Source organism: Taudactylus pleione, unplaced genomic scaffold (genome assembly GCF_031769625.1).
Source record: "Taudactylus pleione unplaced genomic scaffold, aTauple2 ptg000843l, whole genome shotgun sequence".
In the NCBI taxonomy this organism is placed as follows: domain Eukaryota; kingdom Metazoa; phylum Chordata; class Amphibia; order Anura; family Myobatrachidae; genus Taudactylus; species Taudactylus pleione.
This window is the reverse complement of record NW_028285245.1, coordinates 2,115,028-2,137,021: the sequence shown is the minus strand read 5'-3', so window position 1 is coordinate 2,137,021 and position 21,994 is coordinate 2,115,028. Positions and strand designations below refer to the sequence as shown.

Genomic DNA, 21,994 nt, shown 5'->3' with positions numbered 1-21,994 from the left:
GGTGAGGTAACCCATCCATTCCGATAGAATCAGCCCCTGCAGGGGCCGGGAATGGAACTGGGCAAATTCCACCATGTCGAATGTCGACACCATGGACCCCAGAACTCTCATAGCCGAATGGACCGACAGGTGGCAACTGCTCAGGCAACTGTGTATCCGCAGCTGCAGGGAGGAGACCTTCTCCGGAGTCAGGAAAATCCGTTGCTGACGAGAATCTAGCAGGGCTCCCAAGTGAATCATCCGCTGTGATGGAATCAGGGAGGACTTTTTCCAATTTATCAGCCACCCGTGCGCTTGCAGGCAAGCGATCGTCAGTTGGAGATGTTGAAGCAGTACATCCGGGGAGCTCGCCAGCAACAGGAGGTCGTCCAGATACGGCAGCAGCCGTACATTCTGGTTCCGAAGATGTGCGCCCATGACCGCCATAATCTTCGTGAACACCCTCGGTGCCGTGGAGAGGCCAAAGGGTAGCGCCCGGAACTGAAAATGATGTTGAAGGATAGCGGACCTCAGATACCGCTGGTGCGAAGGTGCTATCGGAACATGGAGGTAGGCGTCCTGGATATCCAGGGACACCATGTAATCCCCCGGTTCCATCGCCAGAATGATGGAACGTAACGTTTCCATCCTGAACTTGGGAACTCTGAGGAATTTGTTCAGAGACTTCAAGTTGAGGATAGGGCGATGAGAACCATTGGGGTTTCTGCACCAGAAACAGAGAAGAATAGTACCCCGTCCCTCGTTGATATTGCGGAACGGGAACAATGACCCCTGCTTTCAGCAAGGACTCTACAGCTTCCTGAATCTGTAAAGTCTTGGTCGTATCCTGAGAAGGACTCGTGCAAAAAACTGGTGGGGCGGTCTGTGCCGAAAAGACAGGGCGTACCCCTGGGAGACCACTTCTCGAACCCAGGCATCCGTGGTGGTATTGTGCCAGCACTGGGCAAATAGAAGAAGTCGGCCTCCCACTCTGGGGTCCCCCAGAGGGAGGCCCGTCCCATCAGGCAGAGGGTTTATCCTCCTGCTTGGAAGAAGGGCGCCTGGCACTCCAGGCCTGCTTCTTGGGCTTAGAAGCGGCCTTGGTCGCCGACTGCCTCGGGAAGGACTGACCTTTGGCCTTGCCCTGAACCCGAAAGGACCGAAAGGCAGAGCTCCGTACCTTGGTAGGTGCAGAAGCCGAAGGGAGGAAGGCTGATTTAGACTTAGCCAGAGTATCCACAATTTTGTCCAAGTCCGGACCAAAAAGCAACTCCCCATTAAAAGGTAAAGCCTCCAGTCCCTTTTTGGAGTCTGCGTCAGCTCTCCAAGACCTTAGCCACAAGGACCGACGCGCCGACACAGCTGCAGCCGACACCCGAGAGGTCAGCAGGCTTGCATCTAACGATGCTTCCCCAATGTAGGAAGCCGCATCCCTCATTTGTCCTATCAATGCTCTCTGGATCTCCGGAGCATCTTCCGGAAAGGTATCCTCCAAAGCGTTGGCCCAGCTCTCGATGGCCTTAGCCACCCAAGAGATGGCCATGGACGGATGGGCAACCGCCCCCGAGAGAGAGTAGATAGACTTTAAACAAGTCTCCACTTTCCTGTCCGTGGGATCTTTCAGGGACGAGATTGACGGCAAAGGCAGCGTAGCGCTTTTAATTAAGCGGGTAATGTGGGAATCCACTGCAGGCGGAGTTTCCCACTTCCTGCAATGAGCCTCAGGAAAAGGATAGTTTGAAGCCAACCGTTTCTGCGGTTGGAACCTCTTGCTGGGCAACTGCCAGGCCCCTGCCATATGATCCGTTAACTGGTCGGACAGGGGAAAAACCGTCGAAGCTATTTTGGCCTTCTTAAAATTAGGGTACTTCGACCTGGGAGCCGGCGCATCTTCCTCAATATGAAGGCTGGCCCGCACCGCCCTAACCAATGCCGGTACATTAATGGAGGACTTAGCCTCCACCTCCTGAGCCCCAGCATCCGAGTCAGAGTCTTCATGGATCTCCCCATCATCCGAAGACACGTCCGTGTCCGTAAACTGTGCCGCCAATGAAGCCGGAACAGGTCGCTTGGACGCCCTTGGCGGCAAATCACTGTGCAACATAGTTTGAAAGGCCGATGACGAAGCCGCCAGGCTCTGAACAGAGCTGGAGAGGACATCCACCCAGGGAGGGGGTACCGTTTGAGGATACCCCTGAAACGGTACCATCGACTGCTGCGGTACCGTGGGAGATTGCACGTATACAGGCAAACCCGCATAAGGACCCACAGTCTGAGACCTGGGAGACTGCACCAGACGCGTCACGCCCGGGGAATGGGGGATGGTAGGCTGGGGCAACGCCCTAGAAGGGACCGCAGTCGGGACTACCAGCCGGTCCGCGATCGACACCAGCACTTGTGTAAACATCGCCCACGGACGATCCTGCGCCACTGGGGGTTTAGAGGGACCAGGTACCAGCTGGCACCGCCCGCACAGACCGTCCTGAGACAAATCCGCCACATCAACCCCTGCCGAACTGTGTCGACAGGAAAACAACACAGGAGCCACGGATCGCTCATTCTCCTCATCAGACATGACAAAACTTTTGCAATAAAAAATGTATCACTGAAAAGAGGTAAGGCGTATAACACCTGCGCACTCCCAAGTATGCAACACAAACAGCCATCAATCTGGTACTGAGTAGCACACCGCAGTATGTGACAGACCTCACAAATACGTAGATCTATATAAGTGAGGTACACAGAAAGAACACCCCTCCCCCACGCACCTGCGGGCCGTAGAAGGAAAGGGATAGGTAAAAAGCTGACAGTAAGTAGAAAAAGCACAGACAGCAGCACTAGCAATAGTCACATACCATGCATAGAAGTTATACTCACTGCATCTTCAGCTACAATCAACCTCCCAGATTCAGTGTCTGGGAGGGCTATAGCGCTGCGAACACTGTCCTTTGCAGGGGAAGAGGTACGCAGGGGGACTGGTCCACTGTATCCGCGCGGGAGCTCTGCGATGCTGCCTGGAAGATGGCCGACGGAGAGCACTGAGGAGGAGTGGCCAGGAGATAACAGCCCAGCGACGCCAGCACACATGAGAGAAGGCGCGCTGGGCTGAGGAGCACTAAAGCAGGGAAGGCTGCCTCCCCTGCTAGTATTAAACCCCCAGGGAAGCTGGTTCCCCGCCAGTACTTACACCCTGGAGGCCAGCAGACACGCGGGGTATACCAGAGTGGGGGAGCCCGCCGCCGGTCGGTCCAGAGACCGGCGGCTAAAAGACTGCATTTGTTCCCCGCGGCTTACCTGGCCCCGTGGAATCCGGCAGCAGTCAGTGGGAGCTCCCGGAGCCACGCTAGTACTGACTCCGGGGTCCCGCTGCGATCCCTAGATCAGTACTGGCGTCGCAGTGCCAGCGGGGCTGTTGGAGCGGCAGCATAGACGTCCAGATGGACAGTCTGATGCGGCCGCTCTGAAGATAGTAAAAATAAAGAAATAAAATCTTCTTTTAAAAATAAAGCTTAGGGGCTGCTTATGCAGCCCCACTGCGCAGGGTGACCCGACTCCGGCCGGGCACCAACTAAAACTGAGGTGCCTGTGGCTCGGGGGCGGGGTATAGAGGAGGACGGACCCAAGTGCATCCTGGGAGCAGCAAAGCTTTAACTGCGTGGTGCCCGTGGATCCAGATCCAGCTATACCCCAAGGTCAACCCTGTGGACCCCCTATGGACCCTGAAGTAGAAAAGTAGGTGGCAAATGGTGGCGGTAATGGCATGGGACCAGTATATGGAGGAGTAACAGTATTGGGCAGGTTGTAGTGGCATGATGGTATGGAGGTGTAGATCTAGAGGAGCTGGTGCAGAAAGTTTATTATGTGGCTGTTGGTGTAAGTGTTTCATTATGGAAGCTGGTGGTGATGTCACGTTATGGAGGTCTGACGGTACAAGGGCTGGTGGTGGAGGTCTGACAGTGGAGGTGTAACAGTATGGAGGCATAAAGGTATGGGGGCTGGTGGTGGAAGCTTAATGGTATGGGGTTGGTGGTTGAGGGATAACAGTATGGAGGCTAGTGGTGGGGGTGTGACTATGGGGGCAGATGGAAGTGTATAAATAACTCCACAAGAGAGCCGTTCGGAGGGTGCTGCAATGTATGTGGAAGAAACAAACTGTACTAGAGAGCAGACATCCCCCATAAGAGATCAATAATGGAGCAGGTTAGGATTATTATTGGATCACTATTTGGTGTTGTATGTATGTAAATCTTGAGGAAGGAAGGAAAAAAAAAAAAAAAGTGAAATAATATAAAAAAAAAAAAAAAAAAAAAAAAGAAATCTGACACCACAAAGACTTATTCATAATCATTTTATTTTGGTTCTTTAAAAATATAATTAGTGTTACAATACACATGAATTATTCAATTGGAAAACTTAAAACATAGAAACACGAGGAAGAACAGATTGGACGACAGATCGGCGACACAGGAGGCTGAACGGAGACGGCAGGAAAATAAAGAGACTGTCACCTGCAATTGGGGAAAATTCCATTTAGACTGAGGTTTGTTCCCTTGTAGACAACACCTCTAATACGACCTAACCCCACCCTGTGTAGCAAATAGTGCAGGAACCCCCATTACCGTCCATCACTCTATGGGGGAGGATGGGATGGACCACCAGCACTGGGATCTGCTATGGGACACGTTAGCTACACGAGGTTGAAGGCTGATGGGACAGGACTACTTTAACCCATTCAGTGACATTAGCCTAAACAGCACTCTTAGATAGATGGTATAGCGTACAGCCCTGGCTCCTATGGGAGGAACAATCCCAGCATCACATTGTATTGTAACCGCATACCCATTCAGATTATACCATTTATGGGGGCACTTGCCCAGCTGCACTGGAAGTGAGAACTTTGCACTGTATGGATTGTTGTACGCAGTCTCCCCGGTCTAGTGCTGCCGTTACGCAGCCACCAAGGAATCTCCACTGGCCAGCAAGGAGCACTGGCTTATTGTGGAAGTGGGCGGGGGGGGGAGATCTGTATCTGTGAGTGGGGGGAGCTTTCCTGGGGTCATAGCAGCTGACAGCTTCTCACACTAGTGTATACAGCAACACAGGGGCACGGTCCATACTAAGTGAGAACAGAAAAGATCATCTATCTCTGCTGTTACCTGAATTGGGGTAGCCCCTGTCCCACCTCCAAATATGGTGAAGCATGACAAACCATGACCAACACCTGTCCTAAATGATGGGACTCCATTTATGCACACGTGCCTATTATTTTCACGATAGACATTTTAATATATGACGTAAAAGGTAATTTCATATGATTTTTATTTTCTTTTTAAATATAGGTTATAAAATTAAATATAATTTAGCTTTGCAATTTATTTAATTTCAACACACGTGTACCTGTATGCGTTATTCTGTACTTCCAATGTAATGTTGTGCAGTACCTGCTTTCTGACAGCAGGTGTCACTGTAGAACTGGCAGCTCAATCTCTTCTTATACAATGTGCAGTCTGCACAGGCTAAAGCTATTGTCTATATGAGGCGCCCCACGTAGTGCACATAGAGCGCTGTATCTCCCCGGGAGTTTTATGGCCTGTCTGTGGGATTTATCTGTCAGAGAATTAACCCTACACCCCAAGCTGTACGTAGGATGAGGTGTAGCATTTCATATAGTGTTCATTCTAGCACCCTGCACCTGTCACAGCCCCTGCAGGTCCTCTTTCCTGAACTGTGGTGTCGCTCTGCTCTGGCGCTTCTAGCACACTCCGCTGACTGTGGAGATACAGACCAGAGTGTGCTAGAAGCACCAGAGCAGAGGGCGACACCCCAGGCAGGAAAGCGGAACTGCACAGGTTGGGACAGGTGCAGGATGCTACAGTGAAGACTATTTCTGTGTGTCGGACAGAATCAGAGATGTACGGAAACCATGGCGGGGAGGACTGCGCATGTCCAGAACGACTCCTGCGAGATCACGCCCAGTACCCCCATGCCGCAGCACGATTAACATGCTGTGGCCGTTGGAGGGCGAGTGGGGGGGCAGCACTGCCTGCGTTTCCAGCCAATAGGTCGACACAGATTGACTGGCCTCGCAAGCGGGCAGGAGGTGGCTCAGTCTTACTCAGGTGGTCGATGCTGCAAACCGATGGGGCGCTAAGTGCTGATCTGGACACAGGCATGGGATCTGAGATGCTAGCAGGAGACCCCTTTACCCCTCAGGCGCCTCCTGCAGGCGTTGGCGTGTTTTGCACAGCAGCTCCGTCCATCGCTCAGTCCCTACAGTGACAATCAGGCAGCATAGACCAAGTGTCCTAGTGATTAGTTGCACAGCATAGACATCGCACAGGAGGAACATGAGATGAGGGTTATTGCCTATACCAGTAACATTGGATTACAGACACATGGACAGGACACGCGTGTGATCAGGGTGACACCAGCCTGGAGCACACAGTAAAAGCTGAAGAAACAGAACACACAGCAGCTTTTGCCATAACCAACAGTAGAGTCACTACACAGTCTGCACCATTATAGAGCAGCAGAAGATTCTCACACAGACCAATGCAGCAGTGCAGAGTCAGTAAGTGCCTCCATCTGCACCGTGCAAGCAGCAGAACCCTGCACCACCCGGGGGGGGGGGGGGGGGGACACACACACACACACCCCCCTCTGGCTCTCCAGCAGCCGCACCGCAATCCACAGCTTTAGAAACGGACAGTAAGCTGGGGTTTGTAGTTCCACATCGATGGAAAGCCAGAGGGTACCCAATCCTGCCCTGGATTCATCAGATCATTTCTACTGGAACAGAGAAAACCACCACTAAGCATCTAAGCTCTCTCAGCGCACACACACACAGCCAGCATCTGACATAGCAACCGGACAGGAGATAACATCAATATTACACGGACATATTGCATAGTTCAGCGCGGCTCCTATACAGGCAGCCGGCACAGTATGGACGACACAATCCCCGCACACCGACAGCAGCACGAGAAGACAGACGGCAGTAATTCATGGATTTGGCTGTGAGGTGGCAGAACCTTAGGTACAGAGAAGATTCCCCGCAGACATCACCGTCAATCAGGCTGCACCCAAATCCGTGGCATAGTCACAGAGTACCGCCCTGGATAATGTCAGGATTTCCCAATTACAACACACGCTGGTAATAAAGAATCTGCGGAATCGCTCATCAATTATACGGTAAATTCGTGACGCACCTTCTGGCCCTGTGCGAGCTATACAGAATAACGGGAGCACATGGGACACGATCAATCCCGGTATCAGTCACCAGAAGAGGGGAAACGCTGCTTCCATGTCAGCCATATAGGGGGGAATTCAATTCAGTGCGCTGTTTAGTCCGACGGTTAGAAGTTAAGTCGGAGATCGACAGTTTTCGCTACTAAACACCCAGTGGTGAGAACCGGCATTCGCCGAATAAAGTGCCAACCATGAGGCTGTCAGTGCCGCGCTAAGCTGGAGAACAGCCTACCGGCCGGCACTTTAGCCGGATTTCTCCTCGCACGCTCAGGAGGGTGGGAGAAACATCATTAGCTGAATTGAATCGCCCCCATAGGGACATCGGTCGCGCAGCGGCCGTCCGCAGACTCTTTGCCGTCATACCGCCCAGAGGGTGATGGAGACCCCACACGTCCTTGCCCCATACTCCTATTCTCTGACAGTTTATAGCATTGCATGGATTATACGTCACATATCTAAATTAGAAGCCCAGATAGTTACAAAACAGTAATTGCAAAGTTACTGAACAGAGAAGAGTGTATGACGCCAGCCGTGTCTCTAATTACTGACATTAATGATATGCACAGATGTGTCCACATACATCTAGCCGCTATACGGGAGAGACGAGGATTTTCGCTAAGACTTTTTCCCTTAAAGTGCATTTTATTCGCAAAGCAATGCAAATAAGACGCGCACAAGCCGCTTCTGCTGATTAAAATGCTGTGCGGCGTGCCAATGTTCTGTGTGCGACTGCAGGCTAAATGCTACGCTACAGTGTCACAGGCGCTGACTAACGTAGCGCTTCACATGCAGACTCAGCCGCAGTCTCAGCCGGTGACACTGTAACGTAGCGCTTCACATGCAGACTCAGCCGCAGTCTCAGCCGGTGACTCTGTAACGTAGCGCTTCACATGCAGACACAGCCGCAGTCTCAGCCGGTGACTAACGTAGCGCTTTGCATGCAGACACAGCCGGTGACACTGTAACGTAGCGCTTTGCGTGCAGACACAGCCGGTGACACTGTAACGTAGCGCTTTGCGTGCTGACACACTCGCAGCCTCAGCCGGTGACTCTGTAACGTAGCACTTCGCATACAGACACAGCCGCAGTCTCAGCCAGTGACTCTGTAACGTAGCGTCTCGTATACTGACACACTCGCAGCCTCAGCCGGTGACACCAACGTAGCGCTTCGCATACTGACACACTCGCAGCCTCAGCCGGTGACTCTGTAACGTAGCGCTTCGCATACTGACACACTCGCAGCCTCAGCCGGTGACTCTGTAACGTAGCGCTTCGCATACTGACACACTCGCAGCCTCAGCCGGTGACTCTGTAACGTAGCGCTTCGCATGCAGACACTCGCAGCCTCAGCCGGAGACTCTGTAACGTAGCGCTTCGCATACTGACACACTCGCAGCCTCAGCCGGTGACTCTGTAATGTAGCGCTTCGCATACAGACACAGCCGCAGTCTCAGCCGGTGACTCTGTAACGTAGCGCTTCGCATACAGACACAGCCGCAGTCTCAGCCGGTGACTCTGTAACGTAGCGCTTCGCATGCAGACACTCGCAGCCTCTGCCGGTGACTCTGTAACGTAGCGCTTCGCATACTGACACACTCGCAGCCTCAGCCGGTGACACTAACGTAGCGCTTCGCATACTGACACACTCGCAGCCTCAGCTGGTGACTCTGTAACGTAGCGCTTCGCATGCAGACACTCGCAGCCTCAGCCGGTGACTCTGTAACGTAGCGCTTAGCATACAGACACAGCCGCAGTCTCAGCCGGTGACTCTGTAACGTAGCGTTTCGTATACTGACACACTCGCAACCTCAGCCGGTGACTCTGTAACGTAGCGCTTAGCATACAGACACAGCCGCAGTCTCAGCCGGTGACTCTGTAACGTAGCGTTTCGTATACTGACACACTCGCAGCCTCAGCCGGTGACTCTGTAACGTAGCGCTTCGCATACAGACACAGCCGCAGTCTCAGCCGGTGACTCTGTAACGTAGCGCTTCGCATGCAGACACTCGCAGCCTCTGCCGGTGACTCTGTAACGTAGCGCTTCGCATACTGACACAGCCGCAGCATCAGCCAGTGACTCTGTAACGTAGCGTTTCGCATACAGACACAGCCGCTCACAGAATAAAGACACGCCGCACAGCATTTTGCTCAGCAGAAGCTGCCTGTGCACCCTATTCGCAGCGCTGTGCTAATAAGACATATTTTAAAGGCAAAAAGTTGCATGAAAAGATGCTCGGTCCTACAGAGTCGCTCCACCACATGGCGCAACTAGAGGGGCTGTGTAACGGGCTAGGAGGCTACATGTATGAGGACCCATCTGTATACTATATATTTGTGTTCCTTCTAGGGAGGCCAAGGTGGCTGTCACTGAAGGGTGCCCTTAAAAGCGCGTGAACCCGAAAAAGGGGTGTGGTTACAGGAAAAGGGGGCATGTCCTTGAGACGCGGCCCCTTTTCATCACTGTAGGAGGCGTACGCAGCACTCACGGAGATGCTGGCCTGCCCCAAGCTCTCCCCGCATTGTGCATGACATATATGCACTCGCTGGTGATTGTTTCACTGGAACTTCACCCCCCCCCCCCCCCCCAGGACACGGGTGGGGACGTTGTTTCACGTGGGCGCCGCCGTAAGGGCAGGACGCATTACAGCCATTTCAAATCGGGCAGGGGCGGCAACCCATTGAAGCAGCCTAGCAGGAAAACTAATTATTGCAGTTACATAGTTACATATAGAAAATGCTCCCCCCCCCCCACAGCCAGTGCCGGATGCTTTACCGTATACTTATTTATAGACGCAAAGGGAACGGACTTCGGGGCAGCGCGGAGTGACCCGGACAAGCTCCCACCTCATACCGAGTACAGGCTAAAATATCATTGGTAAAATCTGTGATTATCCAGGACCCCGTGTTACTCACAGATACAGGCACAGGACACACATGTAGGAGGCGAGGTTACCACCTACATGAATCGTACCCCCCATTCCTGTGCCCATAAGAGGTGCAGCCGGATTACAGTACGTGAGCCACTGGGGAACCGAATAAAGATTTGGCAACACATGATGACAGAATACCGGGGGATTACCAGCTCATAGCCAAAGGCGGTATGTGGGAAACAGGGGGGCGCTGGGTGAGCTGTTAGAAGACCCCCAGCTCGGACAGGTACGTGCTGGTCTCTAGCAGGAGTCCCTTGGTGTACACTCTCACAGTGTAGTAGATGGTGAGAAAGTCCTGGGTGCTAAAGATGGTGTCAGCCAGAGCGAAGCCCAAGGTGGAGGGGATGAAACCGCGGCCATACTCCACCATCCACGTCCCAGCGCTCCACTGCACAGACGTGGCCTCCCCCATTTCGTGCACAATGGTATCTCCTGTACAGAGAGAGAACAGGGATGGTGAGTACAGACAGTAAGGACTACCTCCGCTCCGCGTTTTATAGGGGGCTGCGCCTGGACGGCCTCCAAAGTCCAGCTCCAAGCGGATTGGATAAGCCACATCCTGCCTTGGTTGGACCAATCGGCATTCTGGGGAATACACTGAAGGGGCTCTGCCAATAAGGGAAGGGAGGATTCATAGCAGCATGTTCCTTTAGGACAGGAGATCTGTATTACTCCCCCAGAGTAGATGGGCTCTCAGGGCCTGATTCAGACCCGGTTGCAAGCGCTGAGCGCTCGCAACCGGGTCGATGTTTGCCCACTGGGCACGCGCACGCGCACGACAGAGCCAGCTAGCGACAGCTCGCCCTGCTTGGTAGGAGTGGCCGGGGTGGCTTCACAAACAGAGGCGTTCCCAAGCGAACAGCTGCCGTTTGTGACGACCTTCGCGACTATAAACCCTGGCCGCTCACTATAGCTGTGGGTGACCACCCACAGCTATGCGAGCGGCCTGGAGGCCGCTCCAAAAATAACCCAAAAAAGGCCCTGATTCAGAACGAGTGCTCTTTCAGAGCGTCCGGCTCTGAATCAGGCCCTCAGTCCTTTCTACAGGCTCACAGTAGGGAGAGACCCCAAAGAGTCACCGTTCTGATATAAATAACATTATATGCAGCATTTTCTTACATATTATCAGGGTTGGAAAAAAAATTTTTTTTTTTTGTTTCTTTTTTGCATTAATGTTTTAATGAAAAAAAATTGAATCCAGCTTATTATATTATTACTGTGACACATCGCTATGTATTAGAAAGATTGATTGACCATATTGTAATACCTTCTAACATTAACACTCCAAAAGGTATTAGGATCTTCTCTCTCATCAAAAGAGCCAGACTAAGGGCCGCACACAATTAGCTGCCATAATCCGCGGTTTGCGCAGGTGCGAATTCTCCATAGACAGAAACAGGCAAAAACGAATTCACCATCTCAGAGCAGGAGAAACATTGTGCAAAACCCCCATTTGTGGCTACAGATGTCGGGACTTGGTTCAGAGCCCCTTGGACAAAAATAGGCAAAGATTATTTTAATGAGCTAAATTTGGCCAATAAGGACGTCAGTTTTGGGGTGAAAATTTGAAAAGTGTTGGAAAATGGGTTTAATGTATTGGGGTATATTGGGGGGCTGTATGGATGGGGACAGGGGTTTTAAACATTGCAGGAGGCTGCACCAGGTGTATTTTTAACACTTTTTAAAAGTGCCCTAAAATGACAAAAATATACCAGCACCCGTTTTAATGTACCCACAATTTAAATGCATCATTTATTTTGGCCAAAAAAAAACAAAAACTTGCTTTATATCATTTTTACACTTATAGCAAAATGCATAGAAGTCACATAGCAGCCGTTTGACACAATTTAAGAACCTCAAATACTTTTATTAGGGCCAGTGATACACCTCTATATGGTTTTCCTGTCAGTTTGCCTTTATATGAGGTACAGACAGATTCCCCCAATTTCTGCTGTACTTTTTGCAGGTTACACCACGGATAGTTTTCGGGCGAATGCCGCATCGCATCTTTTGTAATAGGATAGTGCGAAAACCGGGAGCGCGCATAGGAAAAAAAGACGCAAAACGATTGCACCAAAAATCTCCGAAATGCACAAAAACTTCACAAACGTCAAGTTCTCGAATTATCGCGTCTAACTGGATACGGCCCTAAGTCTCTCTTCCTTACACTTAGGACTGAAGTTTTGGAACTGAAATAAACATGGAGTATTAGCTGACGCTAAGCAGATTTAGTACCGCTCCGATCTGGTACACCCTCCCTATTTCTGTTTTGTGTGTGAATTTACTGTATTGGTTCAGCTCACTCAAATGAAGACAACAAACAGCAAGAATGTGGACAACTACTAGGGGGGTTTCCCTTATAATAGGCTTTTTCGTGGAGCCGCACCTGTAGTCACAGCATAATAAAATAAAAACAATTTGGCTTGCCAACGTTCCGGTACATCAGCTCCATCTAGTGGCCACACTATTACAGCTGTGGTCACAGTTACTGAGGGACACACACTGCCCAGGTGACTTGCTGGAGGTCACATTGGGGGGAGCATTACCCGCGTGTGCATAGGGCGAGGATAATATGAGACACAGAGGGCACGATTCTGAGTGGGACGCAGCGACGTCTGTGGGTGTACTTTGCTGCAGACGCCTTTATTTATTTGTTATAATACAACTGCCGACACTCTCTAGCTCTACCCTGACACTAGGGGGCGCTCTTACCGGGATAAAACATCTCACTCTTAGTCGTCCCTTCTTTCCACTGTCGAAAATTTCCTGAAAGTATCGTGTCTGAGATTTCCGCCCAGTACCGACCTGCAACACAAAAGGGGTAACACAGTCTAAAGCTTTAACATAACCAAAGACAAAAGGGGTAACACAGTCTAAAGTTTTAACATAACCAAAGACAAAAGGGGTAACACAGTCTAAAGCTTTAACATAACCAAAGACAAAAGGGGTAACACAGTCTAAAGCTTTAACATAACCAAAGACAAAAGGGGTAACACAGTCTAAAGCTTTAACATAACCAAAGACAAAAGGGGTAACACAGTCTAAAGCTTTAACATAACCAAAGACAAAAGGGGTAACACAGTCTAAAGCTTTAACATAACCAAAAACAGAATAAGATTTATTTACCTGTTGGGTGCTTAAGAGACTTTATACCTTCATACAACTTTACTTGCTTGCACGCATACCCCCCCCCCACCCCACAGCATCCACAAAGCACCTTGCCTTGTGCTTACTCTGTATGTCAGACACCATAGTCATTCTGCTCTGTTGCCCGGTGGAGCCGCTCTATAGAGCCCAGGAAATAGCCATGCAATGATCATATAAACGCCTTCCTGAGAGGCACAGAGATAAGTCACAGATAAGGTATATATTGTAACTTCATGAACCGCCCAACACAATAACAATACTGTACAATACTAGTCCTAGCTGTGCATTTATAAACCAGTCACAGATTAGATCACCTCCAAATGATGCAGCGTTATAACCTAACACTCTGACCTTCACGGCGCACAGCGGCCGGGGTACAGATAATGTTATCACCAACGTCACAGAGAGGACGATCGGCTTATCGGATACAGAACAAGACAGTACAGCTACAGCACTAGGGATTCAAGGGGAGAATATGAGTACTTGCGATGCCCGGCTGTGCACATATCAGTCAGTTACGGCTCCTGCGCACGCCTATGGGGCGCCATGTGGATGGATGCACGTCGCATTGAACTACACCAAAGTGGGCGTGGTTTACTTGCGGCTTTCTCCATATTTGCAGCAACAATTTCTATTTAGGAAAAACCAACAACAGAAAAGCTCATCCAGGGAATAAGGACGGCTCAATGGTAAAACGCGCGTCGTGTGGCTGACGCATTTCATTGCAAATTTATACTAAATACTCACAGAACTCTCCGGCGATGAAACCTGCTTTTATATCACTTCATTCTCACACTGTTCTCATCTTTGGGCAAACATAAAATAAATAGAATAATTCCTAGTTCCCTTAGCGAAATAACAGGCGATCGGGCGTAGTTTTAGCCAGTAATCGCAAATACACATCATAGCGCATATTTTACCCACTTTTGAGGACCGGGGACTCACTTTTCAAAAAATGGCCGGGTCCCCGGGGGACACGCTCTGCTGCAGCCAATCCTTGGCAACCAATTACGTGTATGACAGCGACGGGCTGGGCCAGGAGGAGACTACGCTTCCTGGGCTGGATCCCCCTGTAATGAACCGGTGATGCGGCCGCAGACCGCTACAGGGGAGATGTATGAAGCGTCGAATATGCATCAGCGCATGTTATGTGCGCTGATACTGCTTCTCCCCGATGTATGATCGGGGGATTTGGCGGTAAATGACAGGGGCGCTCTGCGCCCGTCATTATCGGCGCTATCTACAAGCCTGGGCAATGTATGCACTATCGATAGCTACAGCCTATCGCTGCCCTCTCCCCACAGCAGGGGCAGCGCTGTCCTTACTGCTGGGGCTGCCGGCTCCAGGAGTGCACACGGGAACTCGCGATACTTGCGAGATCCCGCGCATGCTCAGTGGAGCCGGCTGGGACTGAGACACAGCGCATCAGCACTAGGCAGGGAGCGCCGGAGGGGGGAGTTATCGCTCCCCCTCTCCGGCTAATGAGATGTTCATACACGGTAATTGCCGCTATAATACATCTCTCTCTATGTGCGGCAGTGACAGAGAGAAACCGCTCTCTTTTGGCCGGCTCCCAATCAGCAGGACAGCCCCCTTGGTTCCGTCACACGCTGTGGAGCTTCAGCCTGGTAAGGGGGGGGTGTCGCAGCTGATGACCCCAGCGCCGGTTGAAGTCCTGCGAGCAGGGACTTACTGTGCTGCAGCCAGGAGCATGGGAGAGAGTTGGGGGCAGAAGGGGCATCTACAGTTACAGACGCCCTCCCTCCAACACCTCGCGGCATAGGCATGGCCGGGACGGGTACTGGGGGAGAGGTCCCCCTGCTGGACGGTCAGCAGTAATCTGGTTCCGGTGCAATTTATTCTGCACGTGTGCCCGGTCCCAGGTGCGGTGCTTGGGGAGCCCGCGGCTGGACGTGACCATTGAGTCTGACTCGGGACGCCCATAGAGGGTGTCAGGGGGACCTGGCTGGCTGATTGAACTGCAACAAAATCATGCACCCGGCTCCCCGCAAGTTCCAGGGTCGTGCAGCACGTCAGTGCAAACCGGGATAGCGTTTCCTACTCCTACTACCTACCCTGACCCCCAGCACTGCCTATCCCTAATCTTCTCCTTGCCCCAGCTATCTACCCTTACATCCTCCCTACTGACCCTAACTTCCTCCTTGCCCCCAGTACTGCCCCAGCTTCTATCATCCCTTCCCCCCTCCTTACACCCAGTACTGCCTGCCCCACCTCCTTGCCCCTAGTATTGCCTCAGCTGCTATCTACCCTTATCCCCTCCCTACCCCCAGCACTACCTGCCCCTAATCCCCTCCTTACTTCCCAACACTGTGCCAGCTGCTATCTACCCTTAACCCCTCCCTACCCCAACACTGACTGCCCCCAGCACTGTCCCAGCTGCTGTCTGCACTTACCCCCTCCCTACCCCAGCACTGCCTGCCCTTACTCCCCTGTACCCCAACTGCTATCTGCCCCCATCACTGTCCCAGCTGCTGCCTGCCCTTATCCCCCCAGAATATGTGAAGGGACCCATAAACAGTGGAGTAGGACCCCCATTTTATAAAGTGAGGGGTCCCAGGGACCCATTTTTTTTTTTTTTGCTCAGCGCGATCGCTGTATAGTGCCGCAATATTCTGATCAGTAACCGGTCCTGTCGCATGGAATCACCATCTGTGTAACAAACTACAGAGCGACACCACTGTCAGACCAAGCTGAACTTTATTCCATAGAAAAGTGTTACATATAGTGCCGGCGTGTTTTCCGCCATGTTCTGCTCACGTCTACAAGAGATTAAAGATCCGGGGTATAAATCATCGGAATAAAGCGATCGCTGATCACTCCCGAGGAATAAAGTCAATTTCTTATCAGCCACCATGAAAGCTCCGTGTGATGTGTTCCCTGCGCGGGGCCTGACCTGTTATCTTCATCAGATACAGGGACCCGGCTATTAACTCAAAGTGCACACACAGGGGCAAGGTCCCTATACCATCACTAGTAACATATGGAGGAGTCACTACATAGCCCAGCACTGCTATCATCATAGACAACTCTCCGTCACCCCCAAATCCTGCCCGAGTGCGACCTCCCCATCACAGGAACCTCAACCAAGCCACATGCAAAAACCCAGCTATGTGCGACACCCCCATCCCCACACAGCCCAGTTATATGCGACACCCCCATTACATGACCCACAGTGCAACACCCCCATCCCCAGACAACCCAGCTATGTGTGACACCCCCATCCCAGCTATGTGTGACACCCCCATTACAGGACCCACAGTGTGGTCACGTGCAACACCCCATATCCTGGCCTCATGCAAAGTCCGAGCATACCCTCCCACAAATCAGCTGGTAAAGCATGCTGGGACTTGTAGCTCCACAACAGCTGGCGAGCCACAGGGTGCCCAGGCCTGCAAACACGATCTGTAGCCTAGCGACACCAACATCACAGGACTGAGAACCCCGACGCTCACAGAAACACATATCCCTACTTTTCAGCGGTTAGAAAGTCGGCCATATATGAATGTGGTCACCGCCTCACCTGAATGTCCGCTGGTGTCCACCGCTGTCCCAAAAAAGAGAATGTACTCAGTGAGCGAGGCATGTAAGAGACACATGGACCCCATCCAGCCCCCCGCATTAACAAACACCCACTGCAGGTCCTCATCCGGCAAGATGTGTCCCGGATGCTTCTTTCGGAGCTCCAGGATTATTTTGGTGAAAGCGACCTCATAATCTCCACCTGAGAAGAGATGGCGGGACATGTAACGCGGAGAGATGGCGGGACATGTAACGCGGAGAGATGGCGGGACATGTAACGCAGAGAGATGGCGGGACATGTAACGCAGAGAGATGGCGGGACATGTAACGCAGAGAGATGGCGGGACATGTAACGCAGAGAGATGGCGGGACATGTAACGCAGAGAGATGGCGGGACATGTAACGCAGAGAGATGGCGGGACATGTAACGCAGAGAGATGGCGGGACATGTAACGCAGAGAGATGGCGGGACATGTAACGCAGAGAGATGGCGGGACATGTAACGCAGAGAGATGGCGGGACATGTAACGCAGAGAGATGGCGGGACATGTAACGCAGAGAGATGGCGGGACATGTAACGCAGAGAGATGGCGGGACATGTAACGCAGAGAGATGGCGGGACATGTAACGCAGAGAGATGGCGGGACATGTAACGCAGAGAGATGGCGGGACATGTAACGCAGAGAGATGGCGGGACATGTAACGCAGAGAGATGGCGGGACATGTAACGCAGAGAGATGGCGGGACATGTAACGCAGAGAGATGGCGGGACATGTAACGCAGAGAGATGGCGGGACATGTAACGCAGAGAGATGGCGGGACATGTAACGCAGAGAGATGGCGGGACATGTAACGCAGAGAGATGGCGGGACATGTAACGCAGAGAGATGGCGGGACATGTAACGCAGAGAGATGGCGGGACATGTAACGCAGAGAGATGGCGGGACATGTAACGCAGAGAGATGGCGGGACATGTAACGCAGAGAGATGGCGGGACATGTAACGCAGAGAGATGGCGGGACATGTAACGCAGAGAGATGGCGGGACATGTAACGCAGAGAGATGGCGGGACATGTAACGCAGAGAGATGGCGGGACATGTAACGCAGAGAGATGGCGGGACATGTAACGCAGAGAGATGGCGGGACATGTAACGCAGAGAGATGGCGGGACATGTAACGCAGAGAGATGGCGGGACATGTAACGCAGAGAGATGGCGGGACATGTAACGCAGAGAGATGGCGGGACATGTAACGCAGAGAGATGGCGGGACATGTAACGCAGAGAGATGGCGGGACATGTAACGCAGAGAGATGGCGGGACATGTAACGCAGAGAGATGGCGGGACATGTAACGCAGAGAGATGGCGGGACATGTAACGCAGAGAGATGGCGGGACATGTAACGCAGAGAGATGGCGGGACATGTAACGCAGAGAGATGGCGGGACATGTAACGCAGAGAGATGGCGGGACATGTAACGCAGAGAGATGGCGGGACATGTAACGCAGAGAGATGGCGGGACATGTAACGCAGAGAGATGGCGGGACATGTAACGCAGAGAGATGGCGGGACATGTAACGCAGAGAGATGGCGGGACATGTAACGCAGAGAGATGGCGGGACATGTAACGCAGAGAGATGGCGGGACATGTAACGCAGAGAGATGGCGGGACATGTAACGCAGAGAGATGGCGGGACATGTAACGCAGAGAGATGGCGGGACATGTAACGCAGAGAGATGGCGGGACATGTAACGCAGAGAGATGGCGGGACATGTAACGCAGAGAGATGGCGGGACATGTAACGCAGAGAGATGGCGGGATCCCCCCACTCCGCTGACCCTGCAGACCTCATCTCCCCCACTTCACTGACCCCATAGGCCTCACCCCCCCACTACTGACCCCACAAGCCTCACCCCCCCCACTACAATGACCCCACAGGCCTCACCCCTCCCACAATGACCCCATAGGCCTCACCCTCCCCCCTTACTACACTGACCCCACCCACCCCCCTACAATGACCCCACAGGCCTCACCCCTCCCACAATGACCCCATAGGCCTCACCCTCCCCCCTTACTACACTGACCCCACCCACCCCCCTACAATGACCCCACAGGCCTCCCCCCCTCTCCCCAGGTGTCACCCCCTCCCATACAGCAATGTCAGTGTCATCACCCCCATCCCCTGGCTGACCAGTCACTCCCCATGTGCAGCTCCCCCAGGTAAATGTGTCCCACCTGGTGCTCCCCTCCTACTATCCTGCCCCCTCCTCCCTCTCCCAGGCACGGTTACCGGAGTGGCCCTTGGCCAGGCCGGCGATCTCCTCCCGGTTGAAGACGTAGGACTTGGAGCTGAGCCATGCCCGGAGCACCTGCACCAGAACTGCGGCCACGGCGATAAGAGCTGCGGCCTTCACGGCCCGGGAGCACCCGCACAGCATGACGGGAAACACCGGGAGCACTGACCGGGAGACACACGGCGGCCGCCCTGCTCCCTCTGCCGACACGCCCCCTCACAGGCAGCCAATCACAGCACAGCCGGGAGTGTGACTCACAGCAGCGCCACCTGCCCGCTACACAGCGCTACTACATCCACACAGCGCACACATTAATACTGTACCATGACATATTGTATATACTATATACTCACTATACATACACTATTATATACTGTATACTCACTATTATACTATATACTCACTATACATACACTATTATATACTGTATACTCACTATTATACTATATACTCACTATACATACACTATTATATACTGTATACTCACTATTATACTATATACTCACTATTATATACTGTATTCTCTCCATTATATACTGTATACTCTTCATTATATACTGTATACTCACTATTATACTATATACTCACTATTGTATACTGTATTCTCACTATTATATACTGTATTCTCTCCATTATATACTGTATACTCACTATTATACTATATACTCACTATTGTATACTGTATACTCTACATTGTATACTGTATACACACTATTATACTATATACTCACTATTGTATACTGTATTCTCTCCATTATATACTGTATACTCACTATGATACTATATACTCACTATTATATACTGTATACTCACTATTATACTATATACTCACTATACATACACTATTATATACTGTATACTCACTATTATACTATATACTCACTATTATATACTGTATTCTCTCCATTATATACTGTATACTCTTCATTATATACTGTATACTCACTATTATACTATATACTCACTATTGTATACTGTATTCTCACTATTATATACTGTATTCTCTCCATTATATACTGTATACTCACTATTATACTATATACTCACTATTGTATACTGTATACTCTACATTGTATACTGTATACACACTATTATACTATATACTCACTATTGTATACTGTATTCTCTCCATTATATACTGTATACTCACTATTATACTATATACTCACTATTGTATACTGTATACTCTACATTGTATACTGTATACACACTATTATACGATATACTCACTGTTGTATACTGTATACACATTATTGTATACTGAGCTCATTATACTGTAATAACACCACAGGTGGCAGAATGTCTATCAGAAACTCCTGGCGCTCATGTAGGTAATTAATAGCAGAGAGAACGAGCAGCTAATGTACAAAGCTAAGTGCAAAACTTCAACAACAATGGATTGTAAAAGCAGAAAGGACATACACTGCGCTTCGGGCTGGATTCAGACGCGCTCACTAGGAAGCGTTCGCTCATAGCTGGCCGATTTTCGTATTCCGTGCATGCGTACGCCATACTTACCGACATTCCTGGGCAGCTTTCCCGGAGCAACAGGAGGGGAAATCTTCAGGGGGGGCAGACGATAGATGTCATTAGGCCCCACCCCTTTACAGAAAACACCCGCGAATCACGAGTCCGTGAGGAGGGGGAGGGGCTAAATGATGCGATTTGCACCATTTAGCCCCGCCCCTTCCCTAGGTAAAATCTCCCCATCCTGCCCACTTCACTAGGAAATGGGTGGGATGCGGGAGATATGCCTACTCTTCCGGGTTGCGGGGGGTTACCCAAAAAATCCTCCCACGATTCCCTGGAGAGTAGACATGTATGGCGTATGCATCGCGCACACAGTGCGAGAGATCGGGAAGCGTACGCTCACTGCGCATAGACAGCCCAGCAGAGTGAGAGACAGGAGAAGCCGTTTGTGGGTGGTGACAGGGGCTGGCCATTATAAACGGGGGAGTGGAGGTGCGGACGCAGGCGTGCCTGAGCATCTTACCGCCATTTCAGAGGTGCGCATAATTAGGCAGCGTCATAGTACACGTCACCTGGCTGAATTTTACACTGAAGTGCTCGCGACAAAGTATAGTCAACCACAAGCGCTGCATTCGCTTCTGATGGTACCCGATGTACCAATTGTTGCATCAGGGCTGGTGCTACCATTAGACAACCGCCTAAGGGCGCCGGTCACTGGAGGGTGCCGCTGAGTCCACAAAAAAAAAAAAAAGGATGTCTCAATTCATGGCAGAGTAGCATATAATGAATTTGCAGCAGTATTATGAGGTACATTATGATTTTGGCGCTCTGCTGTGTGTAATATTCTATATAGTATATGATGAATTTGGGACACTGCTGTGTGGCATGTTATTGAACTGGGGAGACTGATGCGTGGCATATTATGAATTGTAGGGAGCAGGGGCGGTTGGTGAAATGTTGCCTCGGGTGCCCGGAAACCTTGCACCGGACCTGGGTACATGCATACACTTCCTAGAGATGACGTGTGCAAGTGGGGTTCTTAAGACAGATTGGTGGATGTCTGCATACACACAGCGATCACACGCCAAGACATAGTGGGCATGCTTATGCTTTGCCGTGCGATCGCCTGCCATGCCGTCACTTAGCCGAATTTGCATACGCTGGGAGTGAGTGTACGCATCTAGCGAGCGGGTCTGACTCGAGCCCATAGTCCCTTGCTATAGATTGATATGGATGTAAACCTGTATACCGGCTGTCATTCTCTGTATATGTCACTGACAGCTGCACAGCTCTGCTTCTGTGACCCTGTATACCGGCTGTCATTCTCAGTATATGTCACTGACAGCTGCACAGCACCGCTTCTGTAACTCTGTATACCGGCTGTC

The 21,994-nt window shown here is 51.2% G+C and overlaps 1 protein-coding gene across 1 annotated transcript; it reads right to left on the bottom strand.

Annotated features, from left to right (window-relative positions):
* Positions 1 to 4,313: 4,313 nt before the first annotated feature.
* On the bottom strand, positions 4,314 to 19,368 carry SIGMAR1 (sigma receptor chaperone 1). Its single transcript, XM_088458611.1, has 4 exons — positions 19,136 to 19,368; positions 16,846 to 17,046; positions 12,870 to 12,962; positions 4,314 to 10,589 (listed from the first exon to the last, which is right to left on the bottom strand). The coding sequence occupies exons 1-4, from the start codon at positions 19,281 to 19,283 to the stop codon at positions 10,360 to 10,362; spliced, it is 672 nt and encodes a 223-aa protein (XP_088314737.1). The 5' UTR covers positions 19,284 to 19,368; the 3' UTR covers positions 4,314 to 10,359.
* Positions 19,369 to 21,994: the final 2,626 nt, after the last annotated feature.

Excerpts from the sequence above, each read along its gene's own strand:
- SIGMAR1 (XM_088458611.1), bottom strand. The coding sequence starts at position 19,283 with ATGCTGTGCGGGTGCTCCCGGGCCGTGAAGGCCGCAGCTCTTATCGCC. Across the intron at positions 17,047-19,135 it reads CCTGGCCAAGGGCCACTCCG|GTGGAGATTATGAGGTCGCT; the intron begins GTAACCGTGCCT and ends ATCTCTTCTCAG. Across the intron at positions 10,590-12,869 it reads GAGTGAGATGTTTTATCCCG|GAGATACCATTGTGCACGAA; the intron begins GTAAGAGCGCCC and ends CTCTCTGTACAG.